The 19,086-nt window shown below is 35.2% G+C and overlaps 5 protein-coding genes across 6 annotated transcripts; 4 read left to right on the top strand and 1 right to left on the bottom strand.

Annotated features, from left to right (window-relative positions):
• The first annotated feature begins 1,682 nt into the window (after positions 1 to 1,682).
• Positions 1,683 to 3,113, top strand: LOC110409600 (GDP-mannose 4,6 dehydratase 1). The gene has a single exon (XM_021419001.1). It carries the CDS (start codon positions 1,778 to 1,780, stop codon positions 2,897 to 2,899), a length of 1,122 nt encoding a protein of 373 aa, XP_021274676.1. The 5' UTR covers positions 1,683 to 1,777; the 3' UTR covers positions 2,900 to 3,113.
• A 136-nt stretch (positions 3,114 to 3,249) lies between these two features.
• LOC110409601 (uncharacterized) lies at positions 3,250 to 6,271 on the bottom strand. The gene is made up of 6 exons (XM_021419002.2): positions 6,202 to 6,271; positions 6,023 to 6,106; positions 5,855 to 5,939; positions 4,608 to 4,696; positions 4,211 to 4,322; positions 3,250 to 3,963 (listed from the first exon to the last, which is right to left on the bottom strand). The coding sequence occupies exons 1-6, from the start codon at positions 6,238 to 6,240 to the stop codon at positions 3,734 to 3,736; spliced, it is 639 nt and encodes a 212-aa protein (XP_021274677.1). The 5' UTR covers positions 6,241 to 6,271; the 3' UTR covers positions 3,250 to 3,733.
• A 174-nt stretch (positions 6,272 to 6,445) lies between these two features.
• Positions 6,446 to 10,721, top strand: LOC110409093 (uncharacterized). Of its 2 annotated transcripts, none has more exons than XM_021418327.2 (11): positions 6,446 to 6,868; positions 6,984 to 7,864; positions 7,934 to 8,023; positions 8,103 to 8,567; positions 9,041 to 9,155; positions 9,226 to 9,390; positions 9,517 to 9,773; positions 9,870 to 9,963; positions 10,060 to 10,112; positions 10,200 to 10,277; positions 10,384 to 10,721. In XM_021418327.2, the coding sequence occupies exons 1-10, from the start codon at positions 6,610 to 6,612 to the stop codon at positions 10,254 to 10,256; spliced, it is 2,436 nt and encodes an 811-aa protein (XP_021274002.1). In that variant the 5' UTR covers positions 6,446 to 6,609; the 3' UTR covers positions 10,257 to 10,277; positions 10,384 to 10,721. The 2 variants fall into 2 exon arrangements, with proteins under 2 accessions (XP_021274002.1, XP_021274004.1); XM_021418329.2 differs by having other exon boundaries at positions 6,447 to 6,850.
• A 3,403-nt stretch (positions 10,722 to 14,124) lies between these two features.
• On the top strand, positions 14,125 to 15,118 carry HIS1-3 (histone H1-3). The gene is made up of 2 exons (XM_021418639.2): positions 14,125 to 14,397; positions 14,494 to 15,118. Exons 1-2 carry the CDS (start codon positions 14,212 to 14,214, stop codon positions 14,893 to 14,895), a joined length of 588 nt encoding a protein of 195 aa, XP_021274314.1. The 5' UTR covers positions 14,125 to 14,211; the 3' UTR covers positions 14,896 to 15,118.
• Positions 15,119 to 16,918: 1,800 nt separating this feature from the next.
• LOC110409212 (histone H3.3-like) lies at positions 16,919 to 18,746 on the top strand. The gene is made up of 5 exons (XM_021418483.2): positions 16,919 to 17,137; positions 17,279 to 17,356; positions 17,984 to 18,060; positions 18,171 to 18,261; positions 18,355 to 18,746. Exons 2-5 carry the CDS (start codon positions 17,285 to 17,287, stop codon positions 18,523 to 18,525), a joined length of 411 nt encoding a protein of 136 aa, XP_021274158.1. The 5' UTR covers positions 16,919 to 17,137; positions 17,279 to 17,284; the 3' UTR covers positions 18,526 to 18,746.
• The last annotated feature ends 340 nt before the right edge of the window (positions 18,747 to 19,086 follow it).

The following is a 19,086-nucleotide window of genomic DNA, read 5'->3' on the forward strand; positions in this document are numbered from 1 at the left end:
TCTTATAATCGATATTTATTTATATTAATATTAATCAAATGAACCTAATGCCAACAAAAAAACATTATTAACAGAATTTAAAGATATTTTCAATAAAGTTATGCCATCGAGGTAAACCAGCTACCAATATTTTTCAAATCAAATTACATAATAATTTGTTTTAGTAGAGGTAAATTATTCAATGTTTATTTTTTTGTAAGTGATGAATTTAAAATTTTACATGACGATTGGTTAAAAGATAATTATATAAAGTTATAAAAAAAAGATTAAAGAGCCAAAAAAACAAATTAAAAACTTTTGGTCCACTTTTGTATGAAAATAATAATTTAATTTGATACTTTTAAATTAAAAAAAATATTATTTTTTTGTTATGTTTGAGGTTGGATTTTATAACATAAAGAAACCCTTTTATCTCTTAATCATGTTCATTAAATTTTCTTAAGATTAGACTTCCCGATTTCAATTAAATAATTGATAATTTGCTATTTTCATTTCTTTTCCACGAAAATTTACAAATTATTTGTAATTTTAAAGATTATTACATTCGTGCCCTTTAGGAGTCCAATTATATATGTAATCAATGATTTCTAATATACATATTAAGAAGGAAGAAAAATTCAATGATGCTACATGAACAAAGATGTGCTTTGGGCTGGTGCCCAAATCTGCCTGTATCTTTTGTTAGACCCGTTCGAGGCCTTAGGTCCTGGGCCAAATTTGCCTTCCGGTTTTGTTGCTGTGGCCCAAACCATGATTCAACTGCAGAGAGTTCGAGTCCGTTGGGGATTTTGTTGACGTTAAATGAATTTAAAATACATAAATAAATATATATTTGTTTTTGTAATATATATAAGTTAATTTTTTGTATGAATTTTTGATTAAATCACAAGAAATATCATCGAATCATGAACAAATTTTCTCCATAAATTATCACAATATCAATATATGCTTTTGGGTTTTGTTTTTTTCACAATAATAAAATTGTATATAATTCTTTACTTTGTTACAGATTATCCTATTTGTGTGGATAAAGGGTTGGTTTGATCTTAAAATTTTAAAAATCAATTCAAATAAATTTTAAGTATTTGATTTATTAATTAGTAAATTATCTTTTATATAAAGAATGTAAATTTGAAACCCTTTTCTCTTAAAAAAAATCAAAATTTTCTTTAAAAATAATCATAATCAACCAAACTATGGTAAAATATCAAATATAATCAAAATCAATGTATGAAAAATTACCGTATAAATCATACATATTACTTTAATGTTAACTAAAAAATTAAATCAAAATAATTGAATTCAAGGGATTCGATGAATTATTTTATTTTAAATAAATATACTTTATACATGGTCCAATAAGTTCTTTAATATCTCAAATTTTATTTATTTTTTGGACCAATAAAATAAATTCCTTGTTACCAATTTTAATTGACCTCCATCATCGGTAATCCAAGCACAAAAAGTCCAGAGAAAAACAAGTTAGATTAGCGTAAAAGGTCAATCCCCTCCTGTACAAGCAGACAATTCACTACACTCCGACCAATCAAATTGCACCGCACTGATCACCTGTTAAGGACAAAATAGTAAACTCATATGATATTTACTTCCTTTCATTGACCATTTTAGCCCCCTCTGTCGTCCCCTGCCCTTCAACTTCCTCACACCTATAAAAGCCAGAATCGCTTGAAAGCACTGAAAGCGCGTCTTCTTCCATTGTTTTCCTTCTTTAGAATACACCGTCAATTTCCTTTTTCCCCTCAGATTCGGAAAGAAAATGGCAGCTGAAAATGATACTTCCAGAGCCGGATCCGGATCTGGATCTGCTGCCATTAACGGCGACGTGAGTGCTGACCGGAAGGTCGCTTTGATCACTGGCATCACGGGTCAAGATGGTTCGTACCTGACCGAGTTCCTCCTCAACAAAGGCTACGAAGTCCACGGCTTGATCCGCCGTTCTTCCAACTTCAATACGCAGCGTATTAACCACATCTACATCGATCCGCACAACGCCCACAAGGCTCGGATGAAGCTCCATTACGCTGACCTCACCGACGCTTCCTCGCTTCGTCGCTGGCTCGACACTATCCGGCCCGACGAGGTTTACAATCTGGCTGCGCAATCCCATGTTGCAGTCTCTTTTGAAATCCCTGATTATACTGCGGACGTGGTGGCCACGGGAGCCCTCCGATTGTTGGAAGCCGTTAGATCCCACATAGCCGCCACGGGTCGGAGCCATATAAAGTATTACCAAGCTGGATCGTCGGAAATGTTTGGATCCACTCCTCCGCCGCAATCTGAAAACACCCCATTTCATCCCAGATCTCCATACGCAGCTTCTAAATGCGCTGCGCATTGGTACACTGTGAATTACAGGGAAGCTTACGGGCTTTTCGCCTGTAATGGAATTCTGTTCAATCACGAGTCTCCGAGGAGAGGAGAGAATTTCGTGACCCGGAAAATTACTCGGGCCGTTGGGAGAATTAAGATTGGGTTGCAAAGCAAGTTGTTTTTGGGGAATCTGCAAGCATCGAGGGATTGGGGTTTTGCTGGGGATTATGTGGAAGCCATGTGGATGATGCTGCAACAGGAGAAGCCAGACGATTACGTGGTGGCTACGGAGGAGTCGCACACGGTGGAAGAATTTTTGGAAGTGGCATTCGGGTATGTTGGGTTGAATTGGAAAGATCACGTTGTGATTGATAAGAGGTATTTCAGACCTGCTGAAGTGGATAATTTGAAAGGTGATTCAAGCAAGGCAAGGAAGGTTCTTGGCTGGAAGCCAAGAGTTGGGTTTGAGCAATTGGTGAAGATGATGGTTGATGAAGATATTGAGTTGGCTAAGAGAGAGAAAGTGTTGGTTGATGCTGGTTATATGGATGCCCAGCAACAACCTTAATTTATAGCCTTTAAAAATTTTCTGATTGGATGGTTCTCTAGAGCTTATATAGTTGGGTTTAAGAAGAGGGTATTTATTTGATGTTTAATTTAATTTAAGTTTTTCCTTTCTTTTTAAAAGTTTTATGTTGTTTGATTCATTTATCCAGGAAGTTCATAAGGATGTAACTCTGAATTTTCATTTTGAGTAAGGAAAGCCTGAAATTTGCAGTTAATTCTGTCCTGGCAATGCTGGAATCTGGATCTCATCACTTGGGTTTGAAAGTAAAGTGGTTGATGTATGTACAAAGATCAGAACATGAGAATTTTATCTTGTGATGTGTTTGTGTCACTAGATTGCATTTTGCTAATTCACAAGAACCAGGCCGCTTATGTCTGCATGGTCAGAAGATCACGTGATGTGTCGAGGGATAAGGACATGCATGGCCAAATAAGCTTGTGAAAACCAAAATGTCTTGTTGCCCTGCTAAATTGTTGATGAGGATTTGAATGACTGATTTGGTGATGTGAATCACCTCTTTTTCTTTTTCCTGATTATTACTTTGAAAAAGAGAGGTTTAAAAATTGGTCCCTCTCTCCACAACTATATTCTGTCGGCAGGGGTAACATGCAGTCCCCTAGAGGAATCTTGATTTCATAGGCAATCTAAAGAAACAAAACCCACAACAACTGCCGTCACATTTAATCCAAAAAATTCCTCTCTAATCTGTATTCAAAACTTTGCTCACTCCAAATGTTAGTACACTGTTTGTATAAGGCACAAAATAAACATCAATCTCAATGAAGAAATAAGGTTAAAGAATATGTCAACTATGTACAGATGAGATAAGAAGAGTCAGTCTAGTTTGGCTTCTGCAGATGTTGAACTTTGATCTGCAACCCTTTGCTCTGCAGATAAGCTACGATTTACTGTTGAGTTGGCAGTGGCAACTACAAATGGCTTGATAGATGATCGAAGAGGTTCTGGCCCCTCAGCAGCAATTCTCTTGCACAGTGTGTCGCAATTGCTGATGACTTCAGTTAACCTTCCTTTAAGCTCCCCAAGCTCCACTTGCAATGTGTGGACTACATGCATTATACAAGATATGGTTAAGTGAGATTTTTAAGAGGAATCATCAGACTCTGCAAAATGTTAGCCACAGTCAATTTGTTTTCCTGTTACATGATATGAAAATATGAAGTATAAATGCTGGAGTGACCGTGACTACACTGCATTTAAGTTGGTGAACAGCTGAACCACTATTAACATAATATTCTGAAGTCCAGCAATTAAACTTCCTGGTTCTATTAGTCGAGAAAAAACTTGAATTACCTTCTGATAAATGTTGTGAAGTTGTCTTCATTGCTGATACTGAGTAATTAAAACGTTGAAAAAGTTTAACTGCCAAAGCATCTGCAACTTCTATTTTGTTTTCAATCTCTTCCTGCAATGAATTTGTCCCAATGACCATGCACTCCATACTTAATTCTTATAAAATTGAAATAACAGCAAAAACAATCACATGCATTTCCTGCCTTGCCAAATGACTATGTTAGCGTATATTCTAGTTCTAGCATTAAAATTCCTACTTGGATCTTAATTCAATTGCAGATGGATGTAAAATAAGAATTTGAAATGTAGCACATAATGACCTACAGCAGAACCAATCCACCCCATGCCATTGCAACAGCTATTCTCAGCCATAAAATTTACAACAGAGATGGCAAACCTGTTTCTTGCTAATCTTCTGAACCTTCTCCTCCTGCCAGTCACGATACATTGAGAACAGCTCCAGCAACACCTTTGGATTCACAGTAGCTATTTTGATAGTCCAAAAGAAACAATTTGAATTGAGCATCTCAATTAGATTATTCCCAGTTAAAAAAGTTATGACAACAACAGAAAAAGAATAGAATATATTGGCACTTCAAGAGCATATTCATGATCATATTAACCAGTTATAGCCCAAATTACCACAATTGCCTGATAAGGGTTTTCCTCCTTCCTCTATTTATTTACTTTTATTTTGTTCTCTTCAGCTAGTTTTAATTTATGCAAGGGTACTTCCTCAGAAATCTAGAGTTCTTCAAATCTTATCCTAGGTCCTCCATTATACTCCACAGTGATAGGAACTAGAGTATTTCATAGGTGCATAACTATGATAGATGCAAGGCTATACCAATAGGGTGTCCTTGATTCTCTGTCAGTAATATGCATTCTATGCACCAACATTAATTCATCTTCTCGTCTCTGAACTGATAGTAAGCAAATAGACAAACAAATGAATAGAAGGTTTGATAATGAATGCAAAGACAAGAAAGCTTGTATGCTAATGAGACTTAAACTGGGAATGGATACTTCTTTAGCTATACAATATCAACAGTATATGGTTTCATAAAGAAGCAGCACCAGAACTGTCTTGTACAAATACCATTGAATCTAATGGATTCCTCTGATACCACTCCCTAGGGTAAGCTAGTCTACTAATTTCTCTTAGCTCCTTGGCTGCTTTATGATCTTTATAGCCAGAAAATCAAAACACAAGCTTTGATGAAGGTAGGATATATTGTGATCTCACCAGCCATAACATTCATCAGACAAAAGTCTCCAACGAGCAGTAAATAACATAGCCTTAATGTTAGTTAAACGCTTCAAATATAGGATTCAAGCCCCTGGTACGGAAAAATAGCACAATCCCTATTTCTTTCAGAAAAGTTGAAGCATGATGCCATTTTAATTTGAAAGCAAGGACTATCAGTTTCAATTCAAGCAAAAAGGTTTCATCTTTCAGGGGTTATCAACCAGTAAATCTGATATATGTCTTGAAAGCAACAAAAAGTCATGAAATTTCCAATAGCAAGGGAGAGCAGATCTCTTTTTCACTTATGAAACATTCAATAATCTCACAATTTTCTGAACAATTTTCTGAGCTTATTAGGGAGAATTTTGTAACAAGCATAAAAGAGTCAAGCTCACCTTGAGCTGAAGACGACGACGGTTTTCTCACTAAAATGTCCGTTAAGCTACCCTCCGTCGGCGGTGTCGTCAGTATAGGAGACGTCTACAATCCAAAAACAGAAAAACTTAAATTTCTTCCTTTTCTCTTTGAAATGGTTTGAATTAAAAAAAAACAATAAAACTTACAATTTTGAGGGATTTAAGCTTCTCTAAAATGGGATCGACCGTTTCTGATCGCTGGGAAATGGTGGTGATTTGATCGGCCGGCGTCTTCAATGCCAATAATCAATGTTAATCAATTAAGAATAATTCAACAGAGCCCAGCTCGTGAGCTCGCAATATGTCGGGAGAAATCGAGAACTTACCGGCGACGAACCTGAGAGGGCAGATTCAGAGGCACCCATTGCTGGAAGCTTCAATTTTATTTTATTTTTTTCCGGGTGGAAAGTCTGCTGCAGGTGCACTTCTATAACTACTTCAACCGAATGTCCGCACGTGTAACATTCGGTTTCCATGCGAGTCGGGTTAATGGGGCAACACAACCCGGAAAAGGAAATCCTGGTTAATCATTGCAGTTTAAACGACAGCGTTTTCTGCCGCTCATTTCCACCGCCTTCGAGTCTCTCATCGATCATGTTGTTCGTCAAAATCCATTGAAAAAAGTTCCATTGTTTCTCCCGCTTTTGGCTTACGCTGCTCAAGTGTATTTAGCCTTTCAATTGCCAATTTAGGAAAAAAGGAAAACGAATTCGTTGTATCGGAATTGTAAAAATATGAGAATTCGGAATCAAGATGCTGCCAAATTGACGACCACGAGAAAGACGCCGTCGGCGAGGAAATCTGCTGCAAAAACTCCATCCAACTCAACAGATGCTACTGCTGCTGCGGAATCGACGTTTGTGAAAACGGCTGGGACAAAGCAGGGCTCCACAGCCAAAGCGAAGCAAATGAAGAATAATGAAACGTCACCTGTGACTATCGATGGCTCTGATTCTAATCTTGAACGATCAGCAGGTATGATGGAGGACTCTTGTAAGTGGAAACAGAGAGTTAAACAGTGATATGTTCGTTACGCTGTCTGTTAGTTGATTCTGATCAAATTCATCCGTTAATTCTTTTTTTATTATTTTTTTAAATTTTGAAATAGTTGAAGAAGTTAAACCATTAGCTGAAGCTACTAAATTGACACCAGAGACCAAAGTTACATCAGGCACTAAATTAGTAGCAAAGAGAACACCTGGGAGACCGAAAACAGCTGCTTCTGCAAAAGCAAAGGCTGTCTCCAAGAAGACAGTGAATTTAGGGGAAACAGCCAAGGAGGTTGTAGAATCACCAAGGAGGTCTGGAAAAAAGGATTTGGAGTGTGGAAAGAAAGCGGAACTTGCTTTTGAAAAGGTTGGAGAACCAGCGGAAAGAGTAAACGTTGATGAAGCTGAAATGAAAGAAATTTTGGAGGGGCAAGAAACTGTTGGAAAAGATTATGGAAAGTCTACAGTGGAGGAGGATGTACCTTGTGAGGAAGAAAGTGAAGAGTATGTAATGAAAGAGCAGTCACAACAAGTTAGTGGTAAGGAGCCAAAGGTTTTGGACCTTAATGAAGAAGGAAGCAGCAAAGGTGAGTTGCATAGAGAATGTGTGCAGATGGAGCAGGATAGGTATGGAGGTATTGATGAGTTGGAGGAGTACGCTGACAGAGTGGATTTTGGAGATCATGATGATGAAGACCTTGCAGATGATGATGTAGAGGAACCTATTGAAGAAACTGAGGCATTCGAACAGGAGCGCAAAGAACTAACCGCCATTGCAAAAGAACGTAAAATTAAGAAAGAGCATGAGATTTTTGTTGGTGGATTGGATCGAGATGCTGTTGAGGAGGATTTGAGACAGGTTTTTGAGAAAATTGGTGAAGTTGTTGAAGTCAGGTTGCATAGGAATCCAACAACCAACAAGAACAAGGGATATGCGTTTGTGAAATTTGCAAATAAAGAGCATGCAAAGCATGCATTGCTAGAAATGAAGAACCCTGTGGTAAGAATCAATTAATTGTATTTGCTTTTTCCATTCATTGTCTCAATTTAACTTTCTCATTGTTCACAGATATGTGGGAAGCGATGTGGGACAGCACCTAGTGAAGACAATGACACATTGTTTTTGGGCAATATTTGCAATACATGGACAAAGGAAGCTGTGAGTATTTAACAATATTTAGTGCATGTTCACTATCTTGTATTTTTTTGCTTACTCTTGCTGTATTGTGGTTTGACAGATCAAACAAAAGCTTAAAGAATATGGTATTGAAGGTGTTGAAAATACTACTCTTGTCCCAGATGTTCAAAATGAAGGGTTGAGCCGTGGTTTTGCATTTTTAGAGTTCTCTTGCCATACTGATGCCATGCTTGCATACAAAAGACTTCAGAAGCCTGATGTTGTTTTTGGACACCCCGAAAGAACTGCTAAAGTAGCTTTTGCAGAACCTTTACGTGAGCCTGATCCAGAGATAATGGCCACAGTGAAGACTGTATTTCTCGATTCACTTCCTCCTCATTGGGATGAAGACCGTGTGAGGGAAAAACTCAAAGGTTATGGGGAGATTGTGCGAATTGTATTGGCCCGGAACATGTCAACTGCTAAGAGAAAGGATTTTGGATTTGTTGATTTCTCTACCCATAATGCTGCTACAGCTTGTGTAGATGGTGTGAATAAGACACAGCTGGATGATGGGAACTCAAAGGTATATAGCTTTATGTTAATGTGCTTTGTTCTGGCCTGCTCTACAAAATTTTTTCTTTTGAATTTAGTATTGTTACACTAACATGCTTTGCTCATTTTTCTGTTGTTTTAAATTTGGTTGTTTCCTTTTTATTCTTTGATTGTGATTGACTGAGATATACAACTTTATTGCCTCACTCAAGTTAGCTAAGATGCTAGGCACACACAATGGGGACCCCTGGAAAGGTATCTAATAATGAATAAACATGATCACACCACTTGTCAAGCATGCAAGTGCTCAAGAATTATGATCCTCTAAAATCCGTTTAGAACATATCTTGAACTTGTCAAGAACGTCACTAGAACATGCAAAGGACTTATTATGGAAGTCTGTAGGTGCATCACCTCCATTTTCATTTTTGGACTCTGTCTTAATATATTTTTGAAGTATTGAAAGATGTATTAAGTGGTTTTTGTTCTTATTTGTTCCCATAGTCAAAAGTCAGAGCAAGGCTATCAAATCCAATGCCTAAAACACAAGCTATAAAGGGTGGAATGTGTGGTGGATTTCGAATTGGAAGTGGAAGCAATGGCTCATTTTCAAGATTTGGTAATCAATTATCTTTTGGAAATAGAGATCTATTGATGTCTGTATTTTTGCTAATTACATCTTGCTGCAGGGAGAGGTTTTGGGCGAGTTGGACATCGCTTTAACTCGAAAAGTTTCCAACATGGCCGCTATTTCTATCAACATGAACGTGGTCGAACTAGTAGAATGGGTGCAAATGAGCATGACTATGACGATCGATATTCTGAGTACCATGGAAGGCATATAATGGGTCAAGGTTCAAATCAATTTATTTGTTGCTACATCTAACCGTCTTTCTATAAACTGTAGCTGCAACTTATACAAATATAGATCTTGCATTTTACTGTTTAAAAATTTAAAATTTTTTATTACACAAAAGCAGGAGAAAGAAGGGGTTCTTTCGGTGATGCTTATCATGGATCCAGTAGAGATGCTCCAACTGTTGGCCCTTCAAGATATAATTTCAGTAGGTCTTGGTATGATGTCCCTGACAGAGCATGGAGGGAGCACGGTCCACTTAGGAGGCAACCATTTTCCCCTGAACGTGTCTTTGACAGACCTTATGGTGGAAGGCAATATGATGATCCTTATTATTACGATGAACGTGCACATGGCATGAAGAGGCCGTTTTATATGACAGTAAGTGTTACTTTTCCTACCCTTTACATTGCTATCTTTCTACATTTAGCTGCTCTCCTAGCATTTGTTTTTGTTTGAAACTATCTGTGCTCTTAGGACCATGATCCTGAATACATGGAGCCTCATAGAATCCGTCCACGATTGGAGCATCCGTATCCAGAAGTCCCATTTCATGAAACCCGCCATCGTGGTAAGTATTTTTATTTTCGCTAATGTTTCTTATGCATGCTTCTCTTATACTAATGTGTTTTGCCACATTACTCATTCATATGGCTATGTGCTTTAGACACTCATGCAGCTGGTAGTGGTCTCTACTCCCATGATTATTATGGTTCTGATGTGAGTAGTCAACCAAATCTCCCTATTAATGCATTTAAATTTTCAATTAACCATTTCATGATGGTCAGTTATTTTATTGTGTTGTAGTATGGTGCATATCCACCATACTGTGGGGCTGATCGTTCCTATGGTGGCGGCTACTAGTAGTGGGCTGAAGAACTGTCGGTAATCTCAATCACTTGACAATATCATATTCTTAAATCTAAGAGTGAATTTTGTTAATGTTTTAGAGGCTCTTGCTTAATGTGTCTTGGTGGGCCTGGAAATGCAGATGCAGCACATTGGTGATGGACAGAGGCTTACTGTTGAAAAATGCAGTTGAAGCTGCCTTTTCATTTTGTTTCTATTTTTGGGTTTTTTTATCTGTGTTTCTTATGCTCCTACCTCTTTTTTTCCTTAGATCTCTTTCTATTAATTTTAAACAGACCTAAAGCTTTGATGTGTCTACCGTAGGTTGTCTCTTAGGGACTTAATAAAGAAACTGGTGCAATTTATGTACAATGGAGATTGAGGATTTCTGATACAGTTTACCATACTGAATAGTATATGGAAATAGACTTCCTGGTATGTTTATTGTTGAGGTAATGGATCAAACATATCTACTAGTGAGCAATAGTCTGATTTCTCCATATATGTGAAGATTCTGATTGGAAAGTATCTCTTAAGTGGAAGATTTCATGTTAAGTTTATGATTCTAATTATGGAGGTTCAGAAGTTAAACTTTGAGATGCACATGTTGAGAAAATTTGTGGTCTTCATCTTGAAGATTTCGTGGATGTGAAAGATGTATAATTTGTATAAATTTCAAACAGGAAGCATATTAATATAATCCTTCTCTTGGAGTTCTTAACGGATGGGATTGGCACATGTTTACTTATGGTGACAGTTTGATGTTGATGTCATCCTTTTGTCCATTAAGTCAAGGCTGGTTGTGTTCTGCCTATCATACAGCAAATGCCCTGCTGTTCTCAGATACTTAAAATTATGTGTCACATTGTATGTGCATCTTATTTAAGGTCTATATGGTAGAACTTGTTCTGATTTTGATCCTTACGTTAAAGGAGCACAAATGGTCAAACAGGTTGATCTTCCGTAATATCTTTACAGAGAAATTTTGATATTTTGTTACTCAAATGGAAAAATTTTTGGTTTCTGTTGGGTTGAAATTGAAATTGTTATATTTTCTGGTGAGACAATTCAGGTTGGTGGCTCTAAAAAATATCTAAAGCTTTCATATATTTTATATCAGTGATGCTATTGATGTGGAAATAATATTGGCTAGCTTGCAAGTAAATGCAGTGTTGATGTTTAGATGTTCACACTGCTTGAACTTTAGACGGTTGAATTGCTTTCAAGTTTCTAGCATTTCTAAGTGGTGATTAGAATTGAGGATTGGATCATAAATGCAACTTAGGAGTCTGCTACCAGCTTGAACCAAAAATAGAGAAAATAACTTATATTCTGTTTATTTTTAAGGGATATTTGATAATTGTTGGATCTAAGTCCTGTATGATCTCTGTTGTTCTGTATGTCCAGACCATGGAGGTGATCTTTTTGTGATGGGTGGTTGTTTCTTTTGAGGAGAGAAACCTCTGGAATCATTTCTTCTCTGTTAAAAAATAACGAGTGGGTTGAGTATATTGCATCATTTATCATGTTACATCTGTTCATTCAAAAAGTAACTACCTTCCATCCTAGTGATTTGTCAAACCTATAGTAAGAATTTGCTATTCCCTACTCATATTCATTTAATTTTTAATGGTTTTCATATTATTGCCTACATCCTAAGTGACATTATGGATGTGTAGAACACCTTTTTGAACTTGAGATGTTTCGGATGGCATAGACATTGTTTTTGAGGTCAAATAGTTTGTGGAAAGGAAGCAAGATGATGATAATATCAATATAAACATCTTTTTGGTTCAGATGTTTAGGCACATTTTAGCTATAGAAATCTATAGGAGTGCAAATAGTTCTAGTTCTTTGTGTTATCTATGTCCCACTGGAATGTTGCCATCGAATCTAGTATATGTTTTGTGGTGGGTACATTCAGTCTTCTTGTATTTCAGTTTAGTATATCTAGGTATTTTCCAACTAGTCTTTTTCTCATTTTTTTAATTTTATTATGATCATTAATTTTTCTTTCTTTTTTCAATAGTCAAAGTAGATTTTTGCATACACTGTTTCTGGATTGGTATAGTACTCTTTGGACAATTTATTGCAACCTGTCACATATTGCATAAAATTGAGGTAGTAGTTTTATAGAAATTGCAGAAGAAAAGCATGGAAAGCACCTGAGTTTACCATTGATTTTTCTTTTGCATATTCCCTTTGTTATCTTCTCATCATCTTTGATCCAGTCTTTAAAAGTTTTTGAGTTCCATTTTTATCTACTATGGAGTTGTGGTAGGAGCTAAACTATTGCATTTCTGTCAGATTTTGTCTTTGATTTTGACTAGATATTAAGTCATCTTTCTCTCTACATTGGTGGATTCTTACTGTTGGACTTGGTTGATCTTCCAGTACTCAGTTGCCTATTAACTATGTTTTTTCGAGTTGTCGATGTGTTTCATAAGAATTCAGTACTGAGATGATGGTAGCTTTTCTGTTTGATATGCATTCATAGACATCAGCTAATGTTTTTTTTTTGGCTTGTTTCAATTAGTCTCACCTTGTTGCCTATTGATTTTGTTTTAATGAGAACTGGATGAATTTAGTTGTTTATTGTACTTAAAAAAATATATTTTATTTATTCTTTTATTATATTTACACAAATCCTTAATCTGTTGTGGAAAATTAACAGCCATTGAATTTAATATCAACTAATTTTTTTTCATTCATGGAATATATAATATGATTTGATGGTATTGAAAACAATTTAATTCGACTGTCACGTGATCACGATACATGTGAACTGTATTATACGAAACACGTTTTTTGATTCCCTGGGTGGATAAGATTTTGTGCAGTGACCCCGTACAGGGCTTGGTGCTGGAATTCGAGTCATCCAGCCACAAAATGTCTGTTTTGACAAATTGGGAACAGTTTATTTGATTGTTCCTTGTCAGATCGCCATCCTTCCAAGAATTTTAAGCCTTATCAAAGTGTCCAACAAAAATTCAAAAACCGTGGGTTCAATCTGCTTTGCAAAACAAGCCACCTTCCTGTCAAAGTAACTAGCCTCATTGGCTTAATATTTAGTCAATGCTAATAGTAATTATACAAGTTAAATCGGGCAATATTGGCTCTAACTGTTTCTTTCTACGTCATAACTGTTGATTTTTGCGTATTTTTTTAATGAATTTTGAGGTTGATTTTTTATGATTATTTTTAGTAAATACACCGAACAAATTTTTGAGGTTTTTTTTTAATATTAATAATGTACGACCGATTCAAATTGAAAATTAATCAAAACAATAAAAAAACTGATGAAGATAGTCGAATAATTTGATTTTTTTATCGATTAATATTAAAATCAAAAGAATTAATCTAGATTAATCAAATCAAAGATATTTCGATTTGAATTAGAATGTAGTATATAAGAATGAAGTGAAAAATGAAACATTTTTAAAAGAGAAAAGGGCAGAGAAAATCGTGAAGTAAACTGTTTCTCTTTCGGAGCTTCATATCACCCTTAAATGCCAACCATTTAACTTCCTTCAAATCACATTATAATCACCTCTTCTTTAGCTCCAATCTGACGGAAATTACATGGCAAAAATCGAAGGGAATCCCGAGAAATGAAGCCACAAAATCACTCAGAAAAACACACCCTCTATTCTCTAGGGAGTATTAAGGAAAAATAAAAAAACCGAAGCCCATCCACGGCAGCCAAAAATGCTCTCCCATTTAAAGCACCAAAAATACCCGTCTAAGTGACGCTTTGATTATATTCCACGTGTACGTTTCAGATAATTCTTCCTCCACGTTGGCAATCACCGTGCCTCTAAACCAACCAATCGTAGACTGCCACTCCCGTCTGACAGAGATCCAACGTCGCTATAAATTCCCAGAGTGCCATTTTCCATGGAATATCAAAGCAAAATCTTTATCTAGACTCTTCTTCTCTGGTACTTTGTTTGGTTTACTGTGATCGATCATGGCCACCGCTGAACCTGAAGTTCCGGTAACTGAGCAGCCACCGGAAGCAGCCAAGGAGGAGAAGCCTGCCGAGAAGCCTGTCAAGGAGAAGAAACCGAGAGCGCCGAAGGAGAAGAAACCGAAAGTTCCGAAGGAGAAGAAACCGAAACAGCCAAAGGCCGCTGCACATCCTCCTTATTTCCAGGTATTTTCTTTTTTCTTAATGTTTGTATCTTGGGTTTATGATTATATCCGTGGGGTTCTTTTTGTTTAATAAAAGGTGGATTTTTTTTCTTGGCAGATGATCAAGGAGGCGCTCCTCGCCTTGAACGATAAGAGTGGTTCGAGTCCGTACGCTATAGCCAAGTACATGGAAGAGAAGCACAAGGCGGTGCTTCCAGCGAATTTCAGGAAAATTTTGGCTCTTCAGCTTAAAAACTCTGCTGCCAGAGGCAAACTGATAAAGATCAAGGCTTCTTACAAGCTCTCCGAGGCTGGCAAAAAGGAAAAAGCTGCTACAAGGGTTACAAAAGCTAAAACAGAAACGAAATCAACACCAGATGCGAAGCCAAAGAAATCTGAGGCAACAAAGAAGGCAGCAAAGAAAGTTGGAGCTAAGAAGAAATCTACTCCTGCAAAACCCAAACAGCCTAAATCTATCAGGTCATCTACTGTTAAAAAGGCTAAGAAGGCCAGCGCTTAATACCCAAATGTAGAAAATGCTTTCTAGTTTTATGTAACACCAGGAACTTCCTTTGTAAATATAGAACTTTGTTGCTGCTAGATCTAGTTAGTATTATGAAGTAAATATGTGTTTTGAAATGGTGTGGTTTCGTATGATCTTTACGAACTACAATAAAAAGACGAGTTTTGTATGAAAATTAAGATGAAAATGAGAAATTAAAGTTGGGTAATGTGAAGATGAACTAAGATCTCGAATATAATGAAGGTACATCACATGATCATACAATGGCTAGTCCCTGTTTCGGGGTAAGTCTCTGTTTTCTTGTTCAGAATGAGTGGAACACAGGGGACGTGGGCCTCCCATAGCGGATTCTTTGTGGGTTTCGGTTAATTTGATTAATTTCTTTTTACTCTGAGTTCTTGATTTGAGTTTAGCCATTTTAAGAGTCTTCTTCTTTGTTACGTATGATATAATCTAAGGACTGTTCTTTTTCAAGCTTGTGGTTGAAAATTAGGATGGATATTGCCCAAATAACCAGCAATAGCTTTTCTTCTCATGGCAAAACTTTTCAAACAAATTTTCCAGTTTTAAATTTACGCCGAAAATTTCAATTTTAATAGGACTTTATACCCTTTTGAGCAGATATTTTAATTCTGAATAAGAATTATAGTTTTAATCAGATATTATACATTTTCAAGTAAATTTTTTTAGTTATGAACTTACACAAAAAACTCCATCTTTAATCGGTTACTGAATTTATATCGAAAATTTCGGTTTTAATTAGATATTATACTTTTTTGAGTAAATTTTTTAATTTTGAACAAAAATTACAGCTTTAATCAAATATTATACATTTTCAAGTAAACTTTTTACTTACAAACTTATTCCAAAAATTCCATCTTTAATCGGATATTATACTTTTTTGAGTAAATTTTTTGATGTTGAATTTACATCGAAAATTTTGATTTTAATTGGATATTATATATTTTTGACAAAACTTTCCAATTTTGAACTTACACCAAAAGTTTAGGTTTTAATTGGATATTATACCTTTCTAAGGAAGCTTTTTAGTCCTGAACTTACATAAAAAAAATCGATTTTAATCAAATATTATAGCTTTTTGAGTAAATTTTCTTGTTCTAAACTTATATTAAGAATTCCAACTTTTATTTTATATTATTCAATTTGATGGGGTAGAATTAAAATATTTTATAATTAAATTCGAGTAAATTATAAATAATAATATTATTACTCATCACAAATTTGAATAATGATCATGGAGGACTCATTATTCAACTTTGATTAAAACTAATAATTTTAATTTTATATAGTATTTTTTATTTATAAACTGTTTATAATTAAGTTAATATTATTAAAATTCATTAACCATTTTAAATATAATTTTTAATATTTAACTTATTTTTATGAGTTAAATTATAATTTATTAATTTATTTTTCTTAATAAAATATAAAATTTACTTTTATATTTTAAATTTAGATATTAAAAATATATTTAGTTATCGGAATGGAATAGAGAAGGAATATAATAACTACTCTATGAAAATGGAATAAGATCTCAATAATTATTATGTAATTTGATTTATAAAATACGATAAAGTAAAAATGATTATTATGATTTATTTTAATATTTAATTGGTAAAAGTAATTTTGAAATAGTAAATGAATAAATGATAAAAAGATAAATATCTTTTGTTATAATAATATTTGATTTTTAATTTAAAATATTTATTTTTAATAAATTATTAAAAATATTATGAAATTATTATTTAAAATTTTAATATAATTATTTATCTTTATTTTATGTTTTACTTTTAGAATGTTAATAAATTATATTTCATTTAAAATATTAATAATTTATAATTAAATATTAATACCATTAGTTTATTTTATTCTTTATTTTAAATTAGAAAAAATTTATAATTAAAATTTAATTTAATTTAATTTTAAATTAAAATATTAATTATTATAGCTTATATTAAAAATTTTAAATTCGTATAAAGTATGATTGCATTGCTTGTTGACGGGTGGGTTACAGAAAACCAAATGAAGACGTTGACCCCATAGCCGGGGTTATCACAACAACCAATCAGAGTTAATCAAACTAATCTAGGAGCCGTTGATATTCTGTTCACTAACCTTCCCTATAAATATCAAACCCCCTTCCCCCTCTTCCCCTCGTTTACCCTCCGCAAATTTCAAATTCGAATCTAGAAGCATCTTCTTCTGCGTCCTCGTCCAGGTAATTTCTTCGAGCATCCAAACAATCCCCAATTCTCTGTTTCTCATATCTAATCCAATCCATTTTTTTTATTCAAGTTTGATCGAATCCGTTCAATTTGTATTCAATCTTATTTCTGAGACTTTGCTTTGCGTTTTACAGGTCAAAATGGCGCGTACCAAGCAAACCGCTCGCAAATCCACTGGAGGCAAAGCTCCCAGGAAGCAACTCGCTACGAAGGCACGCTCTTCTTTCTCTTCAATCCTTTTTTTTTTTGTTGGGATTTGGATTTGTTTTATAAAGTTTAGGAATTTGATATTGGGGGGTAGGGGAGCAGTCGAGTTGATCTCTTTGCCTATTTTTAGGGTTTGGGTTATTATTGTTTTGTGTATTAACCTGACAAAAGAATGTATTGAGAAATATGAACAATGGCTTTTCCAGATAAAGCGTTTTGTGTCTGTAATATATGTCTCTGAGTAAGTAAAAGGATAAAAGCATGCTGTGCCATCCTCTACTTGAACCAAAGTAACACTGTCTAAGCAGCTTTGGGTAGCTTAGTTATGATATATTCCTAGTGACTATGAATTGTGAAAATTCCATCTCTTGTTGAAACCTGGATGGCTCTATCATCTTTACTCAAGATTGTGAAATTTTGCAGTTGCTTGAGCTGTTGTACTTGTGCACCTGCCAGTAGGTGACTAATTTTACAATGTATATGCATTGATTGCTGATTGGAATATGATAGATTCTTACTTTACAAACTTGATGGAGTGGGAGTGGGGTTTCTACATTGTATTGATATGATGAAAATTTATGTGATTTTGCTTTTTACTTTCCAATAATCTTTGCTTCGTTCTGGATTTGAAGGCTGCAAGAAAGTCGGCACCAACCACTGGAGGAGTCAAGAAACCTCACCGCTATCGCCCCGGAACTGTTGCTCTTCGGTATGTAGTATCATTTATGCATTTTATTTCTTTCTTCATTTCTCTTGAATCTAGTCTACTGGATAAGATAACCCTATCAATTATATTATTTGTTGTTATTTTTTAAACAGTGAAATTCGAAAGTACCAGAAAAGCACTGAACTCTTGATCCGCAAGCTGCCCTTCCAGCGCCTTGTTCGTGAAATTGCACAAGACTTCAAGGTATTAATTCTTCAAAATAAATTTTATTTTTGTTTTACTTTGTTCAAGCATTGCAGTCCCTGAGTATATTTTGTTTGTGCAATTTCCTTTTAGACGGATTTGAGGTTCCAGAGCCATGCAGTTCTTGCACTTCAAGAGGCTGCAGAGGCCTACCTTGTTGGTTTATTTGAGGATACAAATCTCTGTGCTATCCATGCTAGGAGGGTGACTATCATGCCCAAAGACATCCAGCTTGCCAGGAGAATCCGTGGTGAAAGGGCCTAGATGATGATGTTTTTTCATTTAGGTTCTTGTGTTGTTTGTTGGTTTAGGTGATTTCTGATGTACCATGGTACTCTAATCTGAACATTGATTTTCTTCCGGAGAAACTAAGACACCTTAACATCTCACGTGTTTGTTGGGACAACAACTGTGACCTCTCCGTTGTATTCTTTTATCATTTTATCAAATGTTGTTGTTCAGCGATTTTAATCATAGATATCTAATCTAGCTGTGTTAAGCTGTGGTTTGTCCTCTAATCTCCTCTATTCTGTTTATTCTGGTCTGCTTCAGTGGTGGTTTTGCTCTGGCTGTTGTGTCTTTAGTTTTGCTTGTTTAACCGTTGTATAAATCTTTTGGCTTTCATGCTACCAGTGTAAAGAGAGTAGAAACCAAGAATTTTTCTTTTTCATTTTGTAGGTTGTATTACTTGGTCAGTTTAGTCATTTCACCTTTAGTGCCATTCTATCAATTTCTCGTGATTCTTGGATCCGGACTATGTTGCTAATTATATGTGAGTGATTTTAATGTTGTAATAACTTGCTTTAGTTAGTGCTGATTATATAT

The sequence above is a fragment of the Theobroma umbraticum genome, unplaced genomic scaffold (assembly GCF_002168275.2).
Source record: "Theobroma umbraticum cultivar Fairchild unplaced genomic scaffold, ASM216827v3 scaffold_44.0, whole genome shotgun sequence".
In the NCBI taxonomy this organism is placed as follows: Eukaryota; Viridiplantae; Streptophyta; class Magnoliopsida; order Malvales; family Malvaceae; genus Theobroma; species Theobroma umbraticum.

What these genes read in the sequence shown, in the direction of transcription:
- LOC110409600 (XM_021419001.1), top strand. Translation starts at nt 1,778, where the DNA reads ATGGCAGCTGAAAATGATACTTCCAGAGCCGGATCCGGATCTGGATCT.
- LOC110409601 (XM_021419002.2), bottom strand. Translation starts at nt 6,240, where the DNA reads ATGGGTGCCTCTGAATCTGCCCTCTCAGGTTCGTCGCCG. An exon ending in GTCGTCGTCTTCAGCTCAAG is followed by an intron (nt 4,697 to 5,854) that starts GTGAGCTTGACT and finishes CTATCAAAATAG; the next exon opens with CTACTGTGAATCCAAAGGTG. An exon ending in TTCACAACATTTATCAGAAG is followed by an intron (nt 3,964 to 4,210) that starts GTAATTCAAGTT and finishes TAATGCATGTAG; the next exon opens with TCCACACATTGCAAGTGGAG.
- LOC110409093 (XM_021418327.2), top strand. Translation starts at nt 6,610, where the DNA reads ATGAGAATTCGGAATCAAGATGCTGCCAAATTGACGACCACGAGAAAG. An exon ending in ATACATGGACAAAGGAAGCT is followed by an intron (nt 8,024 to 8,102) that starts GTGAGTATTTAA and finishes GTGGTTTGACAG; the next exon opens with ATCAAACAAAAGCTTAAAGA. An exon ending in TGGATGATGGGAACTCAAAG is followed by an intron (nt 8,568 to 9,040) that starts GTATATAGCTTT and finishes TTGTTCCCATAG; the next exon opens with TCAAAAGTCAGAGCAAGGCT.
- HIS1-3 (XM_021418639.2), top strand. Translation starts at nt 14,212, where the DNA reads ATGGCCACCGCTGAACCTGAAGTTCCGGTAACTGAGCAGCCACCGGAA. An exon ending in CACATCCTCCTTATTTCCAG is followed by an intron (nt 14,398 to 14,493) that starts GTATTTTCTTTT and finishes TTTTCTTGGCAG; the next exon opens with ATGATCAAGGAGGCGCTCCT.
- LOC110409212 (XM_021418483.2), top strand. Translation starts at nt 17,285, where the DNA reads ATGGCGCGTACCAAGCAAACCGCTCGCAAATCCACTGGAGGCAAAGCT. An exon ending in GGAAGCAACTCGCTACGAAG is followed by an intron (nt 17,357 to 17,983) that starts GCACGCTCTTCT and finishes CTGGATTTGAAG; the next exon opens with GCTGCAAGAAAGTCGGCACC. An exon ending in CCCGGAACTGTTGCTCTTCG is followed by an intron (nt 18,061 to 18,170) that starts GTATGTAGTATC and finishes TTTTTTAAACAG; the next exon opens with TGAAATTCGAAAGTACCAGA.